The sequence below is a fragment of the Canis lupus genome, chromosome 8 (assembly GCF_048164855.1).
Source record: "Canis lupus baileyi chromosome 8, mCanLup2.hap1, whole genome shotgun sequence".
NCBI classification, from domain to species: Eukaryota; Metazoa; Chordata; class Mammalia; order Carnivora; family Canidae; genus Canis; species Canis lupus.
This window is the reverse complement of record NC_132845.1, coordinates 34,579,663-34,604,772: the sequence shown is the minus strand read 5'-3', so window position 1 is coordinate 34,604,772 and position 25,110 is coordinate 34,579,663. Positions and strand designations below refer to the sequence as shown.

Here is a 25,110-nt window from a genome sequence, read left to right as displayed (position 1 = left end):
AGACACGTTAATTTGCCTCATCTTCATACTAATCAACCAAGCTAATATGTTTACCTCATCCATTTTATAAATGAAAAAACTCAAGTAGATAATTTGTACAAAGTCACAGAGCTAGCAATAACTAGAATATACTGTTTACTCAGTAGCAAGCATTGTTATAAAAACCCTCTCTCTACTTTATAAAATAGGTATTCTTATTATCCCCATTTGTAGATAAAAAAACTCAGGCACAGAAAAGTTATATAAGTTGCCCAAATGGACATATCTATAAATTAAATGGCAGAGCCCAGATTTGGACATAGTGCTTACTTCAAACATGTATCTTCCCCACAAAAACCACACTATTAAGGTTTCAGCTACCATCTATGTTAATGATTCCCCAATAAGTAGTGGAAAATGAACAATAGCTTTTTTGCTTTATGAAGAAATAACAGACTTTGTGCATAATCGCTATTTGCCTTTTATACATTACCTTTATTTGGCTCTTTTCATCAATTTTGTAGTAGTTTTCAAGTTTTTTTTCAACAAGCTGGGCAAGCTTACTGGCATTATCTAGAGGTTTACTAAAAGTGGAAAAAATGTTCAAACAATTATCTTTCTTTCAAAACATATGTTATAATATCTAAAGCTGAATTCTAAAATTAAACCATGCTAGTTTATTAAAAGTTTATCAACAGAAAAATTCAGATAATAACAAATATAATATTATACTAATTTGTCTGGATTTTACAAATGTAAACCTTTTATGTGCTTCAATTTTCTTAATGTAAAGAAAATAATACATATAAGTAAAATTGCAGTTCCTTTTATTTCCTTCCCAATTCCTAGGCTTCTCCACTACTCTATCTAACCAAGATCATGAATTTGGTGTGCAGTCTTCCTGTCAATGCTGTTATATATAGTTACTATTTTATATATGTTTTATATATGTTTGAGATCTATGTTGACACATATATACCAAATTTATCATTTTAGTTCTAAATAGTATTCGATCATATGATTCTACTGGATTCTATGTATTCATTCCCTTAAGAATAGACATTTAAGTCAGTATGTTTGCCTAAAAGTATAACTGCCAAGTCACAAAGTATATTATTTTTACTTTTCTAGATATTAGCATATTGCTCTCCAAATAAGTTGACCAATTATCCTTCCCACTAGCAGTGTGCGATATCCCAACATGTTCTCTAACAGCTGATCATCTTTCCAATATAATCTTTTGCATAAAATCTTGTATATCACTCTCTTCTAAAATGATAAAATCATAGTCTAACTTAAAACTTCATGATCAGTGACATGTTATTATGGTACTTTTGAGTCTACAAGAAAAATGCTGGAAAAGGCTCCTCAACTAGCATACCAACCTCAAAAACAGAGGATCTCATTGTGAGGACTTTGGAGAGTTAAATAAAGCAGCAACTATAAAGAATAATTTATTACCCATTTTGCTTTAAAATATTTCAAGGTATCCCTGGGTGGCGCAGGGGTTTGGCACCTGCCTTTGGCCCAGGGTGTGATCCTGGAGACCCGGGATCGAGTCCCACGTCGGGCTCCCTGCATGGAGCCTGCTTCTCCCTCTGCCTGTGTCTCTGCCTCTCTCTCTCTCTCTCTGTGTGTGTGTGACTATCATAGATAAATAAAAATTTAAAAATAAATAAATAAATAAAATAAAATATTTCAAAAGGAAGCAATTTTATGTTAGAATTACACTGTAACAGTCCAGAAGATATAAAGGAATACTTTGAGGGATCCCTGGGTGGCGCAGCGGTTTGGTGCCTGCCTTTGGCCCAGGGCGCGATCCTGGAGACCCGGGATCGAATCCCACATCGGGCTCCCGGTGCATGGAGCCTGCTTCTCCCTCTGCCTGTGTCTCTGCCTCTCTCTCTCTCTTGCATGGAGCCTGCTTCTCCCTCTGCCTGTGTCTCTGCCTCTCTCTCTCTGTGTGTGACTATCATAAATAAATAAAAATTAAAAAAAAAAGGAATGCTTTGAGAAAATACATGTAGAACTTTAAAAGCCTAAATTATTCTTTAACTATTTTAAGAACTCAAAACAGGTCCATAGGTGAGCTTTTTAAATTATTAATTGGTTATATTTACTCATTTCCCTCAACAGAGCTAATACCAAGAGCAGAAACTTGAACACTGAACTCTACCAGAAGATAAACCACTTAGCTCTGTTCTCCTGAAGTTGAAATGTAATTAGTACATTACCTATAAGAAAAAGAATGTTTTCAAGACCTGATGTATGTATGAGTAGAGCTTATTAGGTAACATCTGAATTAATGGGATTTGCTATACTTTTCTAAGTAATTAATAGATTTTTTAAGTGGTTGAGAGTAATATAGCTTAAGGTATCACATGAATTTGAAATTAAACAGTTGGGCCAACAAACTTGACCAATGCCAATGTTTAAATTAAAGAAACTTCTAAAAGAGAAGTGAGTGATAATACTTATAGGAAGTACCACAGTATATTTATACTACTACCATTTTACTAGTGCCATGCACTATTCTGAAAGCTTTACAGAGTTCTAACAACAACTTTATAAGATGGGTATTATTATCATTCCCATTTCATAGATAAGGAAACTGAAGGCATAAGGGTCACACAGCTAGTAATTAGCAGGGATTAAAATCCAAGTTGTCTGGTTACATACAACAACATAAATGACTCTCAGAACATAATGTGGAATAAACAAGCCAGAAACAAAAAATATTATATAATTTCATTTTACCAAGTTCAACATCAGGCAAAACTAAAAATGTGTTAGAAGTCAGGATAGCAGTCACCTCTGGGGAGGAGAGATGGTGTGATGATCAAGGGGGATCATGAGCAGAACCTCTGAGATGCCATCTACATTCTATTTCTTGACCTTGGTGGGGTTAGAGGATATGTTCACTTTGGAATGATTTACCAAGCCATACATATGTAATTAATATACTTCACAGTAAATTTTATTTTTAAAAAGAAGCAAATAAATAAAAGTACATAGTATCAAAGTCAAACTTTATCTTTTTAAAAAACCCCAATAATCTATTTAAAATGGCCACTGGAATTAGACACTATGAACACTTCAACACTAAAACCACTATTCAGATAATATAGCAATTCAAATTTGGTGAAAATGTAATAAAACATTAACTTTAAGACTGTATTCTCTATATCACAACAAAGACCCTTCCTCTAAGCATTTCTTAAACTCATGAAAAAGTGCTTGCAAATCACACCAAATTTAAGCTCTGAAATTTAGTAATAAAGGCTGTTAGTTGCTCTGAAATTTCAACCTTAAACTATATCTTCTATATGTACAGCATAATTCTACATGGAAAATAAACTGCAAACCAATGAACACAAGCACAGAGACATTACTTACCTTTACACTAGAGATCAAATAGAAATCGTAATATACAGACACTACTGAGTATCTTACCTTTTATATCTTACTCCAGGATTTTCGTCCAGGGTAGCACACACTGTTACTATCTGCTCAGCCATTGCTTCCATAATGGCATCTTTTCCATTTGCATTACTAGGGTCTGGACTGTAACAGTAATAGAATGCATCTGGTACATCAAGAGTATAAACCTAAGTTAGGCCGAAAAAAAGGTCACACTGTCAATTTGCTGACTTAATTTAAAAAAAAATAAAAATAAAAAACACAGCTATTATTTGGGACATTAAAAAAATTACTTGCACTAACCACGCTGTTTCCTGAGGCCACTGTGTCTTTACCTCATTCAAGTCTCATTTTCTCTCTGTCCTCTTGATTTCATCCCTATTTCTTTTCTCATTCTCCTTTCCTGCTTAGTCTACCTCTCTCCGTCTTTACCTTAATCAAGTCTCATTTTCTCTCTGTCCTCTTGATTTCATCCCTATTTCTTTTCTCATTCTCCTTTCCTGCTTAGTCTACCTCTCTCCTTCAATTCTTGTTTCATATACAGATTGTACTGTTTGTTTTTCACTACCTGTGCAACAGATGAACAAATCTGAGGTAGTCAAACTAAAAAATCTAATACCTGGCACAAATACAACAAAGCCAAAATTGGTCTATATATTTGACCTACATTAAGCAACTTAATCCATTAGAGAATAACCCAGAAATTTTCCATAGTTGAGATGTTTCTTCAATTCCTCAGGTAGTCTTCATTTCCTTAAAATAGAAACATATTTCCCAAAAACACCTATTGTGTCAGACCTAGTAATTGGTCTAATCATAGATACACTGAAATCTCAAAGACACATTTATTCAACTAACAAAAGCATTTACTTATGTACAAAGAACTGGATTAGAGATTTACTATTATTGTGTTATTTGAAGAGTACAAAAGAAGCAGCTCTCTAACTGGGGTTGGGAGTTCTCCATTAAACCAATTTTTATTTTTTAAAAAATAATGATAGTAATCCCTCTTAGCCTAGGATAACGTATTGAGTGTAAAAGTAGGTATATAACAATTATCATAGGTTAACTACTAAACTATGAATAAGCTTCCTCGTGAAAGTTTCCTTTCACTGTAGGGCATTCATTTCTTTGAACGTAACACATAACCAAGAGCAGCAGCCCAAAGAGGGATGGAGATTTAGCCATAGCTAATCCACTTATGTCTGTGTTGCTCAAAGTGTTGGCTGTTGTATTAAGTGCCAAAAAAGCACTTCTCATAGTACATTATCACACAACAGTAGCTAATATTATCTGTTCAAAAATACTTACTGCCCTGGGACAACTGGGTGGGTCAATCAGTTAAGAGTCTGACTCTTGATTTAGCTCAGGTCATGAACTCAGGGTTGTGGGATCAATCCCTGAGTTGGGCTCTGCACTGGGCTCTACACCTCCTTCAGATTCTCTCTCCCTCTCCCACCCCCAACCTCTGCTCTTTCTCTCTCTTTCTATAAATAAAAAAATAAAATAAAATAAATTAAAATAAAATAAAATATATAATAAAATAAAATAAATAAAATAAAATAAAATAAAATAAAATAAAATAAAATAAATAAAGCTTACAGTCCTTCCCTAAAGGGCCTCTCACTCACTGAAGTTAGCGTTAGCTATCATCAATGGGAATGAGTAGAAGTGACCCATTCTACTTCCCCACAAAAGCTTTAAAGCCATTGGTGGGGGTGGGGGGGTGGGTAAGTGGAAGGAGCCATTGTGTGGCTCTACCATTTCTCTTTTACCTCTGCTACGTCCCAGACAAGGGCTGCTCCTTGAGCTTAAGACCTGGAATGAAGAGAATACAGAGCACAGCCCCAGGCAAACCACAATGGACAAAAACACAAATGAGAAACAAACTTGGTTATTGTAATATACTGAGATTTAGGAAGTTGTTACCACAGTTTAAATTAATCTAAACTGATAGTCCAATAAACCAAAGAGAATTTCAGAGCTGGTTTTCATTCTACACTCCCATTTCTTCCATTTCCTTCCTCCCCTTCTCCACTTTTCATGTCCACTATTACATGTTCCTTTAGACTATTATTACCAAATACTTTCTTCAACGTCATGATCCATAATCAGCTCCTTAAAGACTCTCCCCACCCCTACCACTTCCATCTACTTTTCTTACTAAACTATAGCTGGCTTAGCTCTATTTCTATCTAGACATCATCTAGCACCCTCTCTACTAAACTCCACCAGACTCTGTACTACCTAAGGTCCACCATCATCAGTTTCCCATACATTCTTGAATGTCTGACATCTAATTGCTTTAATGTATATGTGACAGCAGTAATTATCTTAAACTCTCTGAGAGATTTCTTTAATCTCTTTGACTCAAATTCAGGAGTGAATCAACCTCCTTCCTCTCTGTGCAACCTCTAAATGTGCTGAATGTCCAACTTTTCTTTGGAGCACTATCATAACTGATTTTAATAATCTCTCCCCAATGGTCTCCTGACTTCTACTTTTCCTTAAAAACATTAGGACCAGTCCCATGGTCTTCTGCATCAGTGCATTTTCTGCCATTATTCTTGGTGGGACCTGGAGCCTCTTACAACAGTCCCAACCTACCTATAGAGACAGATCTATCTAACATATCTTCAGCCTTTATAATGCACACTTCTGCTGCTCCCCTCTACTTTTCTGCTTCTGTATCTCTGCATTCAGGCTATTCTCACTTTCCTCTTCTTTCTCTCTTTATTACTACCTTATGAAATTCTATCCATTCTTCAAATATTTTCCCATTCTCCCAGTACAAATTAATCTCTTTTCCTTGCCTCCCCCAAAACCATTCTTCCCATCCTTTTCAGTAACCACACCAATTCTCTGGGGGAAGCAGCCACATATCTACATATGCATAGCTAAAAGACTACATTTTTTTCCTCATACATTTATGTATACCCATGTGACTAAATTTTAGCCAACAAGATATAAAGGAAATCTATATACTTTCTTCTTTCTCTCCTTCATCCTGCTTCCCCAAATGAGGATGAAATTATTCTATAGTTACCTTGGATCATGAGGGTCATCCCTAGAATAGGCCCTTGACAACTTTGTAGAGTCAGCATACCTGCCATACATAACCCATTTCCTGACTTCTTTTATATTAGTAAGAAATAAATTTCCATTTTGTTTAAGCTATTGCAAGTAAATTTTTCTGTTCTATGCAATTAAATCTAATCCTAATTGATATCATTTTGAAAATGTTTAATTGTTTGGACTTCTTTTACAGCATTCAGGTACATGTAGGGCATATATCATACTCAGCACAACAAATCACTTTGCATCTAGCAGACAGCATCCACTGCACATGATCTTGCATAACTCAAACAGCTTAGTTGTATTTATTATCTTCACTCACAAATGAACAAAAGTTCAAAGTACTTTCACTATAATTCCTCCATAGCAGTTAAGTTTACTACATAAACCTTGTTAAGATATCAAGGAAATAAAGGCAAAAACTTCATAGGGGAAAAACAAAGCAGATAGACAGGACCTTAAGTAATCACAACATTTTGCAAAGACCAGTAAGATGATTCTCATGAGAGTCCTCTATATAGACAAAGACAAGTTATTTCCATCACCAATCAAATTGGTCAGATAGCTACACAAATCTCTCTTTCAAAAAGAGCAACTGCAGAATTTTAATGAATTCTGAGACTAAAACTATATTTACCATCTGTACAGCAGATGCTCTGGATATGCTTGTAATATTTCTCACACTACTGTTTATATCCCACGTCATTTAGGAAGCCCATTTCATCCTACACTAAACTTACATATCATATTAAAAGAAATAGGTCTTAAGGTAACCTTTGGAAACAATCTAATGTTAAATGGTTATCTTAAAATTTTACAGTTTGGATTTAATTTTTTTTTTGCCCCAAACTGCAACAGCTTAAAAGAAAAATCTCTTTTCTAGAGCCTTTCCATCTCTTAAAATACTGACCTTATGGTTCCAAACAACAGTGAATTATTCTAATTCTATGAAATGTTAGAATCCAAACATAGACAACAGAGCACAACAAAGCTGAGCAATGCACTCGCTGTGTGATTTGGGGCAGTTACTTAACTTCTCTGATTTTGCCATTTTTAAAATGAAGATGGGATTACTGTCTATTAATAGAACTATTATGAGGATTACATGAATATATTTACGGAAAACATTTAGCAAAGTGTCTGGCATAGAGAGTACTATATAGGTGTTTCCTATCACTTTTATTATTATTAATTGGAGGCTAATAACTATTCCAAAGTCAAAATGAATTTTAAAAATTCAAAATTTTTTATGTTAAAATAATCTAATAATGTTCTATAAAAAATTTATTGAAGAACATTTGTTTTGTTATTACAAATGGTCACAGAAGCTGAAAGTATTTCTTTGGAGTCATCTAACATAGACTGTGCTCAGAATCTTTGGATTTCATAATCTGGTAGTGCTGTAAAACTTGACATATACAGGACTTAGTGGCAGCCGTAAAATTTAAACTCCACTTTCATGATGTTCTATTTCAATTTATGCTCTTCTCCTTTCCTTCATCATGAGAAATGTCTACTTGTGAATTGTTCAAGATTCACTAAATACACAGTATATAAAACATCTTTAGGATATACCTTATTAACAAGTAAGTTCATAAAAGGTCATAAAGTCAAATTTTAAAATCCATTGTGAGCTAAAATTAAAAAAAAAAAAAAAAGAAGAAGTACCTGAGATTCAAGTGGAATGAAGGAAATATTTATTTCTTTACATCTTCTTATTGATTTGGAGCAAGAAGCCTTAATTTTGTTAAAGAGACTATCAGGGCAAACTGAGATGGAAAAAGAAAAATTAGAGTATTAACTCCATCTAAATTTTTATTCTTTTGAATTAATCATTTCAACATTCAAGATTTTTTCTACATAGAATTCATGACTTTTACAAAGTAATTTACTATGAGTACAGAGATAATATGTAAATATTCTTCACTTTACAGAGCAAATATATTCTAGCGAAGAGGACTGTAACAGAAATTCCATTTTCCCAATTCATAGGAACCATATCTAAGATTATTTCCTTAGAGAGCTGCTTATAGCAAACTAAAATTGGCAGGAAGTAAAATCAGATCCAAATCCGGGACTTAATAAACTTTTATAAGACTTTCAGAACTTCTTAGGAATTTATACTAGTTCTCTAAATTTTAATACTAAGTGCAACCACACCAAAACTAACCAAAGTATTAGTTTTCCCTTCTATGTATTACAAGAACTTCTCTGAAGATGGGAAATCCTGAGACTGATAAATTCCAGATCTTAGAGCCTGTTCCACCTCAACCTCACCTTTAATCTAGGTTGGAACATCAATCATTGGGTCCTAGTGTCATTTAACATGATGTTCTTTAGTCTCAAGATTCCTTAAGATGCTTCACACTCATTAACTTTTATCAATTCCATAAACATGAATTTCTGTATAGTAAGGCTATTTAAAGGATTAAAAAGTTATGGCATGGTATTTAAAATGCAAAGTACTACAGGTATGAGATAAATAATAACTTACAGGAAAAATATACTAGTTAAAATGATGAATCTCTAATAGCACAGACCAAGACTGCACTTAGATGAATGGCATTTTTATTTTGCAGTATAATTATGTAAGGTATAACATAAAGCAGAAGTATGTGTTTGTGGACTTCTCCGTGATTTAGTTTAGCTGCTTTCTATTTGAACATACGGTTCAGTAAGAGAAATGTGATAGATTCTCTCCATTAATATTTGCCAAACAGATGGCAATTTCTTCAGTACTCTCCCAAAGGGTCTTATTTTTGATTATATGATCAAATCCTCAATTAAAACTTTGATTTAAAAAAAATTCCTGTCAGCAGCATAAAATTTGATGGATAGCCCTCACCACCAACCCCCCACCATTGTATACCAGCAAAAATGACTAGTTCGGAATTTAATTTTCTATCACCTTAATGCAAATTAGGATAGATTATGATACCTTTAGATTCTTTTTAACCAATTAGAACAAGCAATAAAAAATCATAATATCATAACAGTATTGTAAGAAATACTCAATAAGATTTAAACAATGAAGCAATACTACAAAGCTACTTACAGTCAGTGAAGTATATATACGCTGCTTTGTATTTGTTCTCGGACTTACTTGCAAAATCGCGTAAAAAACAGTCTACAGACTTAAAGAAGGTTAGCTGTTAATACACATTTAACCAAATACTAATTTAAATATGCTATAAATATCTAAGATTATTCTTTTTTGATAAATAAAATAAAACCATAACAGTTTACTTTATAAATTGATTTTTTTAAAATGCTATGTTGTCTAGACAGTAATAGCTAAAGACCTAAGAAGCAGTAAGGTAATATGTATGAACAGAGTATTGTTTCAGCAATGAGAAGATCCAGGAATGATTCAGTGACTGGGAAGCTAAAGACCCACAGAAGACCCTGTTAGAAGGTAACAAATCAAGGAACTGAGAAGCCAACGAACATACTGGAAATGTTATCAACCTGGATAATGAAGCCATTGAGACTAGAAGAGGTGCTAAAGAGAGGAACAGTCAGCTAGGAGTAAAGTTATCAAGGGATAATGAAAGACCCAGAGGCTGGGAAATGACTTCAAGGAGGAGGAACAGCAGGTAATACAATCTAGTAGTTGTTTGTTTGTTTACTTATTATGCTAATAGTTTTAAAGATACAATGATCTGGAAGCAAAAATGAAAAACAGAAGAACATAGATTTTAATGATTTCTCCTCCATCTGTTCCTTTTTGTACTTCTGGAACTCCTAGAATCGCATGTTAGATCACATGGATCTATCTAGCAAGTCTCCATTACTTTGGTTTTTTGCTTTGAGATACTCCATTTTTATCTTCTAGGCTATTAATTCAAATTTTGATGGTGATTATCCTTTTCTGCAATTAACTGAGAGAAATCACAGTTTTGAGCTTCAAGAAATTTTTTATGTGCTATACTAGACTCTCCTTATGTGTATTATTTTTCTGTTTAGGTCGTCATCCTTCTCTCCAAGTAGCTACATTTTGTAAGATGTATATTTTCTTCATTCTTACTGAAAACTTCCTCTCTGGCAGCTTGATCCACTTAGATATGTCAACGCTTTCCTTTTTCAACTCATTGGAGGTTTGTTGTTGAGGATCCTAAAAACAGGCAGTTTCACAAAAGGAGGAAGGCAAAAAGATTTCCCCTCCTGAGGGCTATAGGTATATAAATAAACAAACCACAGGGCTTCTCTTTTTCACTAGCGGACCTTTCCCCTGGGGTTCAGAAATCTCTTACAGCCAAACTCTTTCAGAAATCTGTCATTTTACGACCTCTGGCTGGGAACACTCTGACACTGGTCTACAGATGCTCACCCAGCCACTGAGGAAGGAAGTCTCTCACTAGGTTTCTCCACTGGTGTTGCATGAGCCTAAGCCCACACTGATACTCACAGAGTTGTAGAACCCAATAGGTAATTGACTCAGGACAGAAAGAGAAGCTAGAGTTGGTTGTAGCAAAAAAAAAGGAGTCTCATTCGGGTACCTTTTTCTCTGACTCCTTTGCTGCTTTATTGAACACACAATTTTGTATCCTGCTCCTGTTACTTAACATTAAAAATAACAATTACCTAAATCATTAAAATTTCCTAGAAATCTCATTTTCAATGGCCACATAGACTTTTACATCATTATCTGTTAATGCTAAGAATTAGCATTAGGATACAAAATATCATTAAAACCCACCAGCAGCCAGGGGCGCCTGGGTGGCTCAGTGGGTTAAGTGTCTGACTCTTGGTTTTGGGACAGGTCATGATCTCACGGTCCTGAGATCAAGCCACGTTATCAGACTCTTTGCTCAGCACAGTATCTGCTCGGGTTTCTCTCTTTTTCTGCCTCTCCCTCTGCCCTTCCTTCCCATTCTCTTTTTAAAATAAAACACACACACACACACACACACACACACACACACACACACCAGCAGCCAATATACAGAGCCTGAACAGTGAATAATTGGGTTTTTTTTCCCTGCTGTCTGCTAGAATCAGAAGAAAAGAAACTGGAATCTTCAACTTTAACATTCTGAGTGGGAATATGTCAAAGTATGAATTGGAAAATTCATTCTAGGGACGCCTGGGTAGCTCAGTGGTTAATGTCAGCCTTTGGCTCAGGGCGTGATCCTGGAGTCCCGGGAACGAGTCCCACATCGGGCTCCCTGTGTGGAGCCTGCTTCTCCCTCTGCCTGTGTCTCTGCCTCTCTCTCTCTCTCTGTGTCTCTCATGAATAAATAAATAAAATCTTAAAAAAAAATTCATTCTCAAATATTGTACAGAATAAAGGAATCTGGTATTTACTTCACTCTAAAAGTTTGGCTTTAAGTATGAGCCCAATCACAGATCATAAACTAAGATATACCTTTGACATAAAAAATGTATTTATATATACACTTACATGCATACATACATGTGTATATACATATACATAAATGTATGCTATAGAGAAGTCACTAAGATAAAGAATTAATCCAAGACTAGTTCTTTTATGTACATTGCTGTCCTCCAAAAAAAATATGGTTGCACAGGAAAGCACTGAGTTAACAAATTACTCAAAGAAACTCTACCATTTTATACAATTAAATTCTTTTTCATATATGGGAGAAGGGGAAGAATTCTTTCACTTATATATTCTTATTGACAAGAGTACAAATGAAACAATTTCTAACACAGAAAAACTTTCCTAAGCAAACTAGGTTGTAGCACTAATTTTCTAATTAAGAATGTATATTTGAATTTTCTATGAGAAAATGATGTCAATGGTGAATGAAAAACATATTTTTTAAAGATTCAAAATACTCACCTTTGATGTTGGAGAGATAAAATAAAGAGCTTTCATCTGTCTGACAGGTTCTCGATTCTTATAAATATTCTCCACAACTAATTAAAAAAAAGTCATTTTATATAACCAAGTATTTATACACTTGAAACAATTTTAAAATAAGCTTTACTTCTTATTTATAATAATAGGGAAACACATTTACATAACTAGGTTTAATATTTCTTTGTCTCCATTTGATATTTCAAAAAATCCCCAAAATGTAGGGACACCTAAGTGGCTCAGTCAGTTAAGCGAACAACTCTGGATTTGGGCTCAGGTCACGATCTCAGGGTCCTGAGATCAAGCCCCCCACTGTGCTCCATGCTCAGCATGGAGTTTGCTTGTCCCTTCCCTCCCCCTCTGCCACTTGTGCACTCTCTCTCTCTCCCTCTCTAAAATAAATAAAATCTTGGGCAGCCCGGGTGGCTCAGCAATTTAGCACTGCCTTCAGCCCAGGGTGTTATCTTGGGAGACCCAGGATGGAGTCCCACGTCAGGCTCCCTGCATGGAGCCTGCTTCTCCCTCTGCGTTGTGTCTCTGCCTCTCTCTCTCTCTCTCTCTCTGTGCGTCTCTCATGAATAAATAAAATCTTTTAAATAACTAAATACTTAAAAAAAAAAAAAAGCCTCCCAAAAATGTATCTTCCCTAGAATTCAACTCTGGACTAAGTGTGGATCATGAGAAGAAAAAGATAAAGCAGCTATTTCACAGGACTACAAGCATAAGCGAGCAACATGCCATAAAGCAAGAAATGCTACTTGTGAGATTCAAACATACATCAGTATTTTTAAGAAAACCTGAGCATTGGGAAGATTAACTAAAAACTTTTATAATGTTTATTTTGATATTTATATTGGACTTCTTTGGTAAATAGGATGATTTATCTTCCATTCCTTCATTTATACTAGTAAAGTATAGGTTTATCATAGCTTCTACTTAGGATATCAGATAAGGTTTCCAAGGAGATACTTAATTTTATTTTTATCCCCATTCCCAACAATTGTAATTCCACTTTTTTAAAAGATTTATTTATTTGAGAGAAAGAAAGCACAGCAGGGGGAGAGGCAGGCAGAGGGAGAAAGAGAAACAGCCTCCTAACTGAGCAGGAAGCCCGACACAAAGCTCCATCCTAGGACCCTGGAATCTTGACCTGAGCAGAAGGCAGATGCTTAAATGACAGCCACTCAGATGCCCCTGTAATTTCACCCTTAAAAGATTAAGGTTAGGGGCTCCTGGGTGGCTTAGTCAGTTAAGCAACTGACTCTTGGCTTCAGCTCAGGTGGTGATCTCAGGATTGTGAGACCACCCTGTGACAGGCTTCCATGCTAAGTCGGCTTCAGATTCTCTCTCCCTTTTCCTCTACCCCTCCCCCTCATGCTCTCTCTCTCAAATAAATAAATCCTTAAAAAAAGATTAAGGTTGAGACACCTGGGTGGCTCACTAGTTGAGCGTCTGCCTTCAGTGTGATCCCAGAGTCCCTAGATCGAGTCCCATGTCGGGCACCCTGTGTGGAGCCTGCTTCTCTGCCTCTCTCTGTGTGTCTATATGAATAAATAAAATCTTTTTTAAAAAAATTTAAGGTAAAATCTGTAAACTTATTTTACTGCTTAATACTCAAAATCAAGTGCCTTACAGTCATCTTATGCTATATATCCTATTATGCTTGGTGAGTAATGTATATGTTAAAATGTGAAAACACTGTGATATGATTTAGAATACAAACTTTGAAAATATTCTTAAAAAAAAAAAGAAAATATTCTTAAACGTCTGGTTATTAATAGCAGAAAATGTCACTTCTTCAATTTCCTGAAAGATGGGTATCTAATAGATTTTTTAAAAAGATTTTTATGAGTATTCCTGTAATAGTAACAAAGGATTCATTTAATTCCCAGTCTTTTTTTTTTTTTTTTTTAATTTATTTGACACAGAGAGAGAAAGAGAACACAAGCAAGGGAAACAGCAGAGGGAGAGGGAGCAGGCTCCCCACAGACCAGGGAGCCCAACGTGGGGCTCAATCCCAGGACCCTGGGATCATGACCTGAGCTGAAGCCTTGATACATAACCAACTGAACCACCCAGGTGCCCTTGCCCCTGTCTATTTTTTACTATTTAACTTTATTCTTCACTAAAGTAGTATCATACATGCATATTTTTCTCATTTATTTTTTAAAACTTCGAAAATACTACTGAATAGTTTCACAAATGACCTGAATGACCACAGAAGGTATGACCACCAAAACTGCAATGCTGAGTTTAATTGAGGGATTCTTTTTTTTTTTTTTTTTTTTTAATTTTATTTATTTATGATAGTCACAGAGAGAGAGAGAGAGGCAGAGACACAGGCAGAGGGAGAAGCAGGCTCCATGCACCGGGAGCCTGACGTGGGATTCGATCCCGGGTCTCCAGGATCGCGCCCTGGGCCAAAGGCAGGCGCCAAACCGCTGCGCCACCCAGGGATCCCTAATTGAGGGATTCTTAATTAAAGAATCAAGAGCACATGTGGGACTCAAAATGACTGTGACAAGTTCAAGTTGGTAGATATGATTATGATTAAACCAAGTAAACCAAGGTGACAGCAGAGGATATAAAGAAACAATATACTCCATGATAAACAGTCCTTATGAAATGCTTCTCAAAAAAAAAGCTTTCTTTCTAAATAAATTTAGAAAACTGAGTACTACACTTGAACCCAGGAGATCCACATACATGTTGGCATACAAAAAAAAAAAAAAAAAAAAAAAAAAAACTCTGGAAGTCCTAAAGAAACCTCTTTAGCTTTGTCTAATGTTACTTCCCAAACTTACATGGCAGCAGAATCTTTTCTGTAGATTCACAGAATTTTCATACACATTAGCAAACGGTTCTCATTCTACTGCAAATCAGAATGACCTCTGGAAACTTAAAAAACTTCATGGCTTAATTGGTATTACATTTGTACAACAGTTGAAAAATCAAGGTTTTAATCTTCTGATTTCTATTGGAGAGCTTTTTCCACGGAAAGGCCATAAAGACAAACTGAATATATAATCAATAGTAAGAGATTATATACTAAAGATTTTATATATAAATATCAAAATAAACATAAAAAATTTTAGTTAATCCTCCCCTTGTACACAATGCTCAGGTTTTCTTAAAAATACTGGTGTATGTTTGAATCTCACAAGTAGCAGTGACAGAGGGTACACATTCTACATTAGGTTGCAAAATATAAAAGAAATAATTATTTTCGACTTTGAGTCTCAGTTTCCTAGTTACCAGTGAGGGTATTTTAAAAATCTCTGAAGGGTTGTCGTGAAGATCAAATTTAAATAAATGAGTGAACGGATGAGGAATTTAAGGATGATGATAGGATTATAAATATTGTAAAATATGGGTATTATTCCTAAAACGTAACAGCAATTAATCTCATTAACACGATCCTGCCTAATGGAAGGTAACTTTTGGCAGCATAATTTTTTTCATAATGCCATTCTAAAGCTGACTTAAACTTATAATTAACTGCCTCATTTCCAGGTAATAAAGAGAAACTTAAAAAGTCAATATTATACACTTGTAAATATGTATAAAAGTTGATTTATAGCATAAATCTTTCTATCCATTTAAAAGCAATACATGAAAACCACCAACATTAATAAAAACACTGAGGTATACCCAGTATGTCGACATACAAAACCTTTATCAAATATGTAAAATTTAAAATTTTAAATGACAAATTCAACAAGGCAACTAACTTATACTCTTGGTCAGAGGCTATGAATTATAATCTCAGCTGAAGAAAACTTCCAGGAGTTATTCTGAAGATTTACAGAGAAAAGAATGTCCAACATAATTATTATGGCTAGAGTTATAAAAATAATAAAACACAACCCCCTCAGAAACACAATGACTAAAATTTATTAATACTTCAAACTTTCCCAGTCACAGTAAAAAAAAGTTTTCATGATGAGTATTGGTAACACTTACCAGTTATACCCTCTGCTAGAAGATCTGTCATTTTGCAACATGATGCCAAAAGCTTAGTGGTAAATTCATCTAAAAGCATTATCTTAAAATTAACATAAATTAAGAAATAGTGTAAGTACTTGATTGTCAAGAATTCACAAGACAGAATACATTAAATCTATTCAAATATAAACCTTTTATAATGTAAAATGAAAATATCAGGACAGTAGGCAAATGATCTCAACTCACCTTTTCACTTGTAGGACCTGGAGATTTATTTTCTCAATATACATACATATAATATATATAAGTAAGCAAATAAAACATTTCCATTTTGAATCAGAGAACTTATTCATTTTTTAAAAGAACTTGTTCATTTTAAATGTATCTTGTGTTTAACATCAAATTTTCTTAAAATTATAAAATTCTATTTCTGGAATAACAAATGTTCCAGGTACTGTTCTAATCATTTGCCATGGATTAATTAATTTAATCTTTACAACCACACTATGAGGTAATACTATTCCTATTATAGAAAAAAAAACAAAACAAAACAGAGAGGTCAAGTAATTTACCCAAGAAGCCACAGCTATCAAGTGATGAAGTTGGGATTTGAATGCAATCAGTATACTTCCAGACTCTACATTCTTATACAAGTATAATAATAATACATTGTCCTCAATTAAAGGGCAAAATATGCAAATTCTACCTTCCATTCGCCTTCTTTTTTGCAGTCATCAAACACTGTTGCTTTTATCTCTGCAAAAAAAAAAAAATTATTCACAAATCTTAATGAACAAATATAATAACTACTCAAAAGATCAAAAACATTGGGAAAGTATCCAATTTGAAAATCTGCTAACTTACATAAAAAGTATATATACCTGTTAAACTCAAAGTAAAAATCCAGTTATCTTTAATACCTAACATTTATTGATTTTGAGAGACAGAAAACACATGCATATCTAATTGGGGGAAGAGCAGAGGGAGAATCTCAAGCAGATTCCCTCCCCTGACCCTCAACCCTGAAGGAGGAGCCCAACTGGGGGCTGGATCCCATGACCCTGGGATCATGACCTGAGCTGAAATCAAGAGTGGGATGCTCAACTGACCACCCATACAACCCCTACCTATCTTTAAACTGTAGTATGTTTTTAAACTTTTGAGAATAAAAGTATTATAAAAAACTAATATATTTAAGTATATAAACATATCTGGAAAATATTTCTGAAACTATTATCTGATTTGCTTTTTCCTATTTTACTTAAATCCCAAGTAAACAAGAAAAAAAAAACTCATAGGAAAATCCCTAAATAGCCTATTGCTAAATTATATCTGATAATCAAAACTAGGTAAATACTTTTCTTTCTGGTTTACTGCATTACCATTTTCATCAATTTATATTTAGTATTAGATAAAAAAAGTTCAGTCTTGACTTATAATCAATAAATATAAACATGTTCCTTGCAATGATTTTCAAAATTCATCTATTTTTAAATTAGTTCACTGATTTACAAAAACTTTTTTCTTATGTATTAAATAATGTACATAGGCAATTCACACAAATACCTGTTGTTCTAATTTATAAAAAGACAATTCCCAGGGCACCTGAGTGGCTCAGTGGTTGAGCACCTGCCTTTGGCTCTGGTCATGGTCCTGGGGTCCTGGAATCGAGTCACACATCAAGCTCCCTGCGGGAAGCCTGCTTCTCCCTCTGCCTATGTCTCTGCCTCTCTGTCTCTCATGAATAAATATTTTTTAAAAATAAAAATTAAAAAATAAATAAAATGACAATCCCCCACATTTAATGTTTCATTAATTTTCAATTTTGAAAACGAATATGTAGTATATAATAGATAAAAATATAATTTAAATATAAATTATAGTAACTTCTAATTTCATTAATTCCTGGTAATGAGTGTTTACAGAATTCATTTAAACTCACCTACTTAATTTATATTTAAGTTAATGCTTGTAGAAATATACCATCAATTTTTAGCATCATATTAAAAAATGACATGGTAAAAAAAAAGACATGTTCAAGCAGAGGGTATATTTAATAAGGATTACCAATATTCATAGAAGTATGATCTGGAAGGTTTTATTGTATTTGGGAAGGATTGAAAGTGTTAAGAAATACTAGTTAAGATGCTTATATATGTTTGCTAGGGAGATTATAATGTTAAATGAGAATTATGGCAAAAGCCTAGAGAGTTTATTACTAATTTAAGCCTAAAGCACTGGTTTCTTCTACGTTAAAGGCAGAGATGAAGGATTTCTCAGGCAGAGTTTATTTTTTTTAATATATTTTTTTTAAAGATCTTATTTATTTATTCATGAGAGACACAGAGAAAGAGAGAGAGAGAGGGACAGAGACACAGGCAGAGGGAGAAGCAGGCTCCATGCAGGGAGCCTGATGTGGGACTCGACCCAGGGTCTTCAGGATCACGCCCTGGGCTGCAGGTGGCGCTAAACCGCTGCGCCACCGGGGCTGCCCTCAGGCAGAGTTTAGATACTACTATACTACTTCTCTTTCTAAGCTTGCTTTATTTTTATATAGCTCAACTGGTAGGATTTCACCAGAGGGAAATTGAGCCGTGGCCCAAAGATGAAAAAGTACAATTTTTATGGAAGAGGGAACGATTCCTTCTAAGTATAGGGTATTTGTTGCAAGGAATAGGTGACGAAGACTAAAACGTAGGTTGGAGCTAAATAGTTTAGGCATTAGGTGATGGGGAACCATTAAAAAGCATTTTTTTTCCCTCTCTCAATATAATGAGTATTGCATTTGTTCCTTCCCTGGTCTCCTAGGTTTACCTTATAAAGACTTTATTTATTTATTCATGAGAGATGCAGAGAGAGAGAGAGAGAGAGAGGGGCAGAGACACAGACAGAGGGAGAAGCAGGCTCCATGCAGAGAGCCCGATGCAGAACTCGATCCCGGGACCCCCAGGAGTTTCCATTTTTGCCACTATAACATGGCAATGAAGATCTTTATACATATGTCTTTTTTTAAGACTTTGAGAGTGTTTGTGTGTGTAAGAGAAGGGCAAGGGCAGAGGGACAAGCAGACTCCCCACTGAGCACAGAGCTCATTGAGAGGCTCAATCCCAAAACCCCAATATCATGACCAGAGCTACAGTCAGATGCTTAACCAACTGAGCCACCCATCCTATCCATGGGCCCCTATCTTTATGTATCATTCTTTTTATTTCTGAAACACAGGTTCCCATAAATGAGACTGCTGGCACCAAAAGTTATGTCTTTTATTTTACTGTATGTCAAATGCTTTTTTTTCTCTTCCAAATGCTTTCTCAAAAAGTTTTTAACCATTCACATTCCTACCAGCAAGCTTCCCAATTATAGCATGGTATCAATCTGATGGGTCAAAGAAAAAGAACTGGTCTTAATTCACATTTCCACTAAAAAAACAATCAATTCAATGTCCTAATCTGCAAATCATGTTCACATCCTTTATTTATTATTCTGTTGAGTCATTATTTTCTCCTTATCAATTTGCAGATACTCTCGGTATATTAACCCTTTCTCTCCTATGCATGGTCAATGTTTTCTGTGAATATAATTTAGCTGGTGTCTCTACCATATAGGAATTTACAATTTTTATTTATCAAATCTTTTTCTTTTAAAATTCTTTTTTTTAATGTTTTTTAAATTTATTTATTAATGAAAGACACACAGAGAGAGAGAGAAACAGGCAGAGACACAGGCAGAGGGCAAAGCAGGCTCCATGCAGGGAGCCTGACGTGGGACTGGATCCGGGGATCCAACCCCAGGCTGAAGGTGGCGCTAAACCGCTAAGCAACCGGGGCTGCCCAAGTCTTTTTCTTTTAAATGAGATTTGAGTTTCGGGTTTTTTTAAAAAGTCTAACTCATGCTATCTTATATTTTCTCCACGTTTTGTTGTTTTACTTTTTCTACTTTAGATCTTTAATACACTTATGGAATTCAAATTATCTTGCCAAGTTGGACTAAGATCATGCCTAAGTAAATAAACAAGGAGCAGAGAATCATGCTAAACAAATTTCAGAGCAAAGTGCCTAAAGACACAGATGATTTGTAAAATGTCAGTAAATGGGACATCTGGGTGGCTCAACGGTTAAGCGTCTGCCTTTGGCTCAGGCCGTGATCCTGTGGGTCCCGGGATCGAGTTCTGTATCAGGCTCTCTGCATGGAGCCTGCTTCTCCCTCTGTCTGTGTCTCTGCCTCTCGCTCTCTCTCTCTCTCCTCTGCATCTCTCATGAATAAATATTTAAATCTTTACATCTTTAAAAAAAATAAAATAAAATGTAATTAAACAATGAAAACCTAGTATTAAATATTTATAACTTAACAAAAGAGAAAACTTTTAGGAATGCAAATGGAAATAAAGAAAATATACAAAATGAAGATCTAAAAAAATGGAAACATGAATTCAAACTGAAAAAATCTTGAAAAACATGTAGTCTAAACTCCTCATTCTTTAGGCTGGGAAAGCGAAGTATAATCTGGAGTAGACACCAAATCTTCCAACGATTAGTCCAATGAGAAGAAATAATAAACCAGTCTTTAAAAGTAATGCAAATGACAAGGTGTTTGAAAAATCAAAAAGTCAAAAGTCAAAAGCACATTGGTAGGCCATAAAGAAATTTACATTCTCAGAAAACTTATACATGTTACTTAATTCTTAATTAGAAACCCAACAGATTCTGCTGACCTGTGGTGGCCCAAGTTATTTAATGAATGGTTAAGAATCTTTTTTTTTTTTTTAAAGTCAGCCGCAGACCCAGCATGGAGCACAATGTGAGGCTTGAACTCATGACCCCGAGATGAAGATCAATCAAGAGCTGAGATCAAGAGTCAGATGCTTAACTGACTGAGCCCACCCAGGCAAGAATCTTTATAAAGGTAAACCCAGGAGACCAGGGAAGGAACAAATGCAATACTCATTATATTGAGAGAGGGAAAAAAAATGCTTTTTAATGGTTCCCCATCACCTAATGCCTAAACTATTTAGCTCCAACCTACGTTTTAGTCTTCGTCACCTATTCCTTGCAACAAATACCCTATACTTAGAAGGAATCATTCCCTCTTCCATAAAAATTGTACTTTTTCATCTTTGGGCCACGGCTCAATTTCCCCGTCTGGTGAAATCCTACCACATTTCAATTGCACTTCCTTTTTGAAGTCTTCCTTGATCCAATCCCAGAGAGGAAATGATTCCTTTTTCTTCTCTTCTCCCATGAAACCGTTCTGCACTGCTAATATACCAAGTGCTACTTGTGTAACATCACCCCCCACTACACTGTAAATTCCAGGAAGTCAAGGTATATGCACCCAAATCAATCTGCAGCATAGAGTACCCAATTAATACTGGCTTAAGTAAATACAGGACTGTGCAAATATCCAAAAATTAAAAGAATAATATTTTGCTCAACAAGATAAACTTAAAATAAGCAGAATGAAAAAATACATAAAAATAATTGATTGAAACAAAAAAATATTTTACATATGCTTATATTTGCATGGAAAACTTGTAGAAGAATTTGTGAGAAACCGGAGTGGTTGTGTCTGGAGAAGGAGGCTGGGAGAATATATCAAAATTTCTTGCTACATCAAGGTATTTAAAGACACCTGAAAATGTTAATAGCAAAGATTATGAAATAGCATGGAAAATGCCACATCAGTATTAGGTTTAAAAAAAAAAAAAAAGGAAGCCATAGAATGACAAAAAATAAAAAATATATGTGTAGCTATATAAGGACTAAAAGGAAAACTTAAAATATGGTCTGATTACTTTTATTTGTAATTTTTCTAAATGAACTTTCTCTTAATATTTCCTATAAAATATATGCTATGAATCACAGACATCAGACTACTATTTACAGACAACAAAATAAGACTGTGTTAAGGAAAAAATGCCACAGGTGGCCTGAGATTGCTCTGTGGTAGATTTAATTACTCTTGTTTTGTTGCTTTACTTTTTAAATAAATTTCATCAAAAAATTTTTTTAGAGATTTTATTTATTTATTCATGAGAGACAGAGAGAAGCAGACACATAGGAAGCGGGAGGAGAAGCAGGCTCCATGCAGAGAACCCAATATGGGGGACTTGATCCTGGGACTCTGGGATCATGCCGTGAGCCACAGGCAGACAGACGCTCAACTGATGAGCCACCCAGGCATCCCAGCTTCATCAAATTTTTATTTAAAATCTTATATCAATGATATTTTTGCTACTGCCTTTCTGTAGCAGAAAGTGGCAAATAAGCAATACCAAACACTAGAAACTTTCATTGATTTTAAGTATGGAAATTAGCTTTATTAATACAGCCTTTCCACTCAAAATATTAAAGCTTTTTTAAATTTTATTTTTAAAGATTTTTATTTATTCACGAGGGACAGAGAAGAAGCAGAGACACAGGCAGAGGGAGAAGCAGGCTCCCTGCGAGGAGCCCAACGTGGAACTCAATCTCCAGACCCCCGGAATCACGCCCTGAGCTGAAGGCAGCCGCTCAACCGCTGAGCCACCCAGGGATCCCTAAAGATTTTTTTTTAAAAAAGTGTTTTTAAGACAGTCCTTAAAGGCTGATCTCTTCTCATGTTTTAGGTCTCAGATCAAGTGTCACCTGCTCAGAGAAACTTTTCCTGATCCATCTAGTTAAAGCAGCCCCTGCCCATATATATATATCACAAACTGAAATATTTTTTGTTTACATATTTGTCTTCTATTATTCCCTAGACACAATAGTGGACACACAATAGTGGACCCAACTTTGAGAAGCCTATCAAGAGACATTAGGCAGTAGTGAGAAGTGTCATTTGAGAAGGATAAACCAAATGCTACAGAAATGTAAGAGGCTGGGTTAAAATAAGAAGCCACTGTGGAGATAGTAGCCCCATTTGAGCCAAGACTTGAAGGCTAGCTAAAATTTGGACAGGTAAAGAACAGGTATAGGGGGAGCATTCTACACAAAAACTGTCATAAAGATGTAGAGGTAGAAGATTTCAAGAATAAACAGTATAGACTAGTTGAACATCAAGATTATACAAGGAAAAGGTAGAAAATAAGCAGACTATTTGAAATGATCTCTAGACAACTGGAGGGGTCTCTCTCTACAGGTCTTCAAGCAAATAACATGATCATAGCACCTCACTGTTACAAGAAAATTATTCTGGCAACTATTAGTCACATAGACTGGAGTGAGAAAGAACAAGCACTTAGAGGCTTAGTTAGGAGACTACTGCCAACAGACGGGGCATAAGATAAGGCTCTGAACTAAGGTTTACATTAAACATTACAGAAAATCACAGACATATAACACATTAAACCCTGCAGCCAGAAAGAGCTGGGTATGAATACTAAATCAATCAATCAATCTATCTTTCTTTCTTTCTTTCTCTCTCTCTCTTTCTTTCTCCTTCTCTCTTTCTTTCTTTCTTTATTTTATTTATGGGACACAGGCAGAGGGAGAAGCAGGCTCTGTGCAGGGAGCCTGATGCAGGACTCGATCCTCCGACCCCAGGATCACGACCTAAACCAAAGGCAAGCGCTCAACCGCTGAGGCAAGCAGGGTCCCTAAGTCTATATTTAATACTGTTATCAGGTTTCTTAGAAAAAGCTTTATTGAGATATAATTTGCATACCATATAATTCACCCAAAGTGTATGATTACATGGCTTTCAGTATATTCAGAGTTGTGCATCCACCACCATAATCAATTTTGGAACATTTTCATTACTCCAAAAGGAAACCATCCCCTTAACCATTATCCCCGAGTCTCCCCATTTTCTCCACGCCCCCCAGAGGTACACAACTGTTAATCTACTGTCTCTCTATATATGTCACTTCTGGATATTTAATGTAAATGGAGTCACACAACATGCGGTTGTGAATGGCTTCTTCCATTTGGCCCAACTTTTTCAAGGTTCATCAATATTGCAGCTTTTATCAGCACTTCATTCCTTTTTATTGCTTGATAGTCCACTGTAGGGACATACTGCCTGTTATTTACCTATTCATCAATCCATGGGTATTTGGATTATTTGATTTTTTGGCTCTTAAGAATAATACAGCTATTATAATAGCTGTATCAGTTTTAACATCTATGAAATAAAGGTAGTAATTTCTACCAAATTTTAATAGATATAAAGAATAATGCCCGGCACAGAATAAATATTCAAGAAATATTAGTTTCCTTCTTCCTACATTTTGGGTAAATTGAAGGTTAAGTTATTTAGCTCTCTACCATGACTTAACTGCACTATCCCCACTCTAGCAAAACCTTTCCCCAGTCAACTGTAGGATTCTCCTACCTCTTAGGAGATTCCTCCATCGTTTCCTCCAGACTCTGGTATCTCTTGCGAACAGAACTGAGTCCCTCTTCTCTCTCTACTTCCTATACGCTGAATGAATGTCATCTTGTGTTTTAGTTATGTTTCTATTTATACAAAGATTCAAAGACCTATTTTTTAAGCCTGACATCTCTTTCCTTCCTTTCAGTATCCCATCTTATCTTACACTTCATCTGACATCCTGGTGCTACGCCAAGTTAACAGCACGGACGGAAATTTTTTTGTCTCTAAGCTCTCCCTCTTGCCCAGTTTCCACACTAGCAAAACTGAAGTTACTATCGTTACCCTTTTTTCCTGATAAATGCTGATGTTAAGGACCACACAGATCTCGGAAATTATTTATACAATGCAATTCACTACCCATGTTCATATAAATGTACTTACGCTGTAATTGAAAAATACTACCGAATCTTAAAAGTCACCCATGCAAACCTGAAAACACAGAATGCCAACCTTATAATTTTCAAGTTTTAAAAAGATGTTATTGTAATGTATTCTCCCCCTTCTATTTATAC

The 25,110-nt window shown here is 35.1% G+C and overlaps 1 protein-coding gene across 2 annotated transcripts in view; it reads right to left on the bottom strand.

Moving 5' to 3' along the window:
- STXBP3 (syntaxin binding protein 3) overlaps positions 1–25,110 on the bottom strand; it is a 50,249-nt gene that overhangs the window by 24,203 nt on the left and 936 nt on the right. For both annotated transcript variants that reach the window (XM_072834803.1, XM_072834804.1), the window contains exons 2-8: positions 16,953–17,002; positions 16,265–16,346; positions 12,284–12,360; positions 9,530–9,608; positions 8,143–8,243; positions 3,433–3,587; positions 473–563 (exon numbers count right to left, since the gene is read on the bottom strand). In XM_072834803.1, the coding sequence (XP_072690904.1) occupies positions 473–563; positions 3,433–3,587; positions 8,143–8,243; positions 9,530–9,608; positions 12,284–12,360; positions 16,265–16,346; positions 16,953–17,002 (635 nt within the window). The remainder of the gene's footprint in view (positions 1–472; positions 564–3,432; positions 3,588–8,142; positions 8,244–9,529; positions 9,609–12,283; positions 12,361–16,264; positions 16,347–16,952; positions 17,003–25,110) is intronic.